Source organism: Perkinsus marinus, assembly GCF_000006405.1.
Source record: "Perkinsus marinus ATCC 50983 genomic scaffold scf_1104296947810, whole genome shotgun sequence".
NCBI classification, from domain to species: Eukaryota; Perkinsozoa; order Perkinsida; family Perkinsidae; genus Perkinsus; species Perkinsus marinus.
This window is the reverse complement of record NW_003210458.1, coordinates 103790-105700: the sequence shown is the minus strand read 5'-3', so window position 1 is coordinate 105700 and position 1911 is coordinate 103790. Positions and strand designations below refer to the sequence as shown.

General features: G+C 46.7%; 1 protein-coding gene and 1 non-coding gene across 2 annotated transcripts in view; both read left to right on the top strand.

The window, feature by feature from the left end:
• The window catches only part of Pmar_PMAR021398 (hypothetical protein), a gene marked incomplete at both ends in the record, with an annotated part of 5596 nt that extends 5043 nt beyond the window's left edge, over positions 1-553 (top strand). Inside the window, one exon of the mRNA XM_002779077.1 lies at positions 28-553. Coding sequence (XP_002779123.1) covers positions 28-553 — 526 coding nt within the window. The remainder of the gene's footprint in view (positions 1-27) is intronic.
• Positions 554-1210: 657 nt separating this feature from the next.
• On the top strand, positions 1211-1292 carry Pmar_PMAR021397. The gene has a single exon. It is a non-coding gene; the product is annotated as a tRNA-Leu (tRNA).
• Positions 1293-1911: the final 619 nt, after the last annotated feature.

Below are 1911 nucleotides of genomic sequence, written 5' to 3'. Positions count from 1 at the left end.
CTCTGATATAACTCAACTTTGCTATAGTCGCCGAGGCGTGCAGCTCTCGTATGAGCTCATCGATCCGACACGAGCCATGTTCAAATTCGAGCTGCCCTTGTCAGAAATCATAGTTGATTTCGCTGACAAGATTCTCCAACTCTCGCACGGATATGCATCGTTTGTTTACGAACATCGCGGTACTCGTGATACCGATCTGAGAAAAGTGGAAATTAAAATCAACGGCGATCCCGCTGAAGCTCTGAGTTTTATTTGTCGACATGACGCAATACGGGAGGTAGCAGGGAAGATGCTGAGAAAACTTAAGGAACATATTTCACCACATGCGTTCGAAATCAATCTACAAGGTTGCGTCGGTGGTAAAGTTTTGGTATCTGAGAAAATCGGCAAGCAAAAGAAGAGCGCGATCGCGAAGGATCACAGCGTTGCGGGTGATCCGACGAGGAAGATGAAGTTGATAAAAGAAGCTAAAGAACGCGAGAAGAAGTTGAAGCAAATTGGAAGAATAAAAGTTCCACCAGAAGCTTTCATGCAGATTGTGAGACTCGACTGATGTTTTTCTGTTTGTTCAACGAGAGTTGTGTTGCTGTAGTAGGAGTGGTGAAATCGACGAATTCAAGAAAGTCGAGTAAGTGATTGTTAGTGGGCACTTTCTGATCATGAACTTGAACCTTGACATTCTTAAAGCCCCGAGAACCTCAGAGAGGCTATTGGCTCTTGAATTGATGGAAACACTTGACCTGATGTGGGCATTTATGTTGACTTCTTTTTTCGGATAGAACTTGGATGTCAATATGGTGAGATCAGCGATAGCTCGTAAGTTTGCCCACTATAGGTCCGCGAGCGAGTTACACCGACATAGTGTTGTAGATGTCAAACACAAGATACTCACCAGAGATCACCCAAGCAAGGTTACGCTACGGAGAACATAACCTCGCTGGTGCGATATATTAGACCGTTCCGACAATCTGCCTTGCTCGGGAACGAGTGCGGTGCGAGGAGAACGCCTTTGGAGCAATAAGCGAATAAACAGGCCTCTTTCGATTGACTTTTGTGTACAGGCTCGGTTATAACCTCAACTAGGTTACTCATCCCAGTTGCCGAATTCGGTAACCTTTTTGCATCCTCTTATCCGTTCACTCCGTCTCATTGGTCATTTGCTTCTTTAGAATCAATATTTGAGATTACTCCGTGAACGTGTTGAGTATCAGAGTGTTTGCCCGAGTGGTTAAGGGGGTGGACTTAAGATCCACTAGACATGATCTGCGTGGGTTCGAACTCCACAGCACTCATACTCATCCACCTCTTCGTTCACATGCCTGGTCGACGGGATGCATATAGAACTACATGCAGTAAGACTATCTGACTTCGACTTGGCTTGACTATGATGATGAGCTAAAGTTCCTCGCCGTAAGGTCATGCATGGCTCATGAAATGGCCACTCCTTCCCACGCAAGGGGCTCGTCCACAGTTTTCATTTGGCTCGACGGGACGCATTTCGATAGACTGAATCCCTAATAAAATCCGCATGGTATTACTCATATCATGTGAGGAAGGTTCAAATGTGGAGTAGAAGAGCAATCCGCGTAACTCGGACCGCGTCGCGATCTCAAACATCCGAGGATAGTGACGTCACGTCCCTTATAACCTAATAGTATCGCGTCCCCCAGGCCTGGCAAGCGTTCGACAGACCTCAATAACTTCACGAGCAACTTTAGTGGATAATAATCAAACATGTCAGAAGCATGATGAGGCTAGGCTTTACTGTCGGCGTTGGACTTGAAACCGAACTGGGTGCACCGACCAGGCCCATCAAACCCGAATCGGATTTCCCGGTGTTCACCACCCGACATGCTGCTGCATGTTGGGCACAGAAGTCCTGACCCACCTATCGCATCGATTATTGAGCGA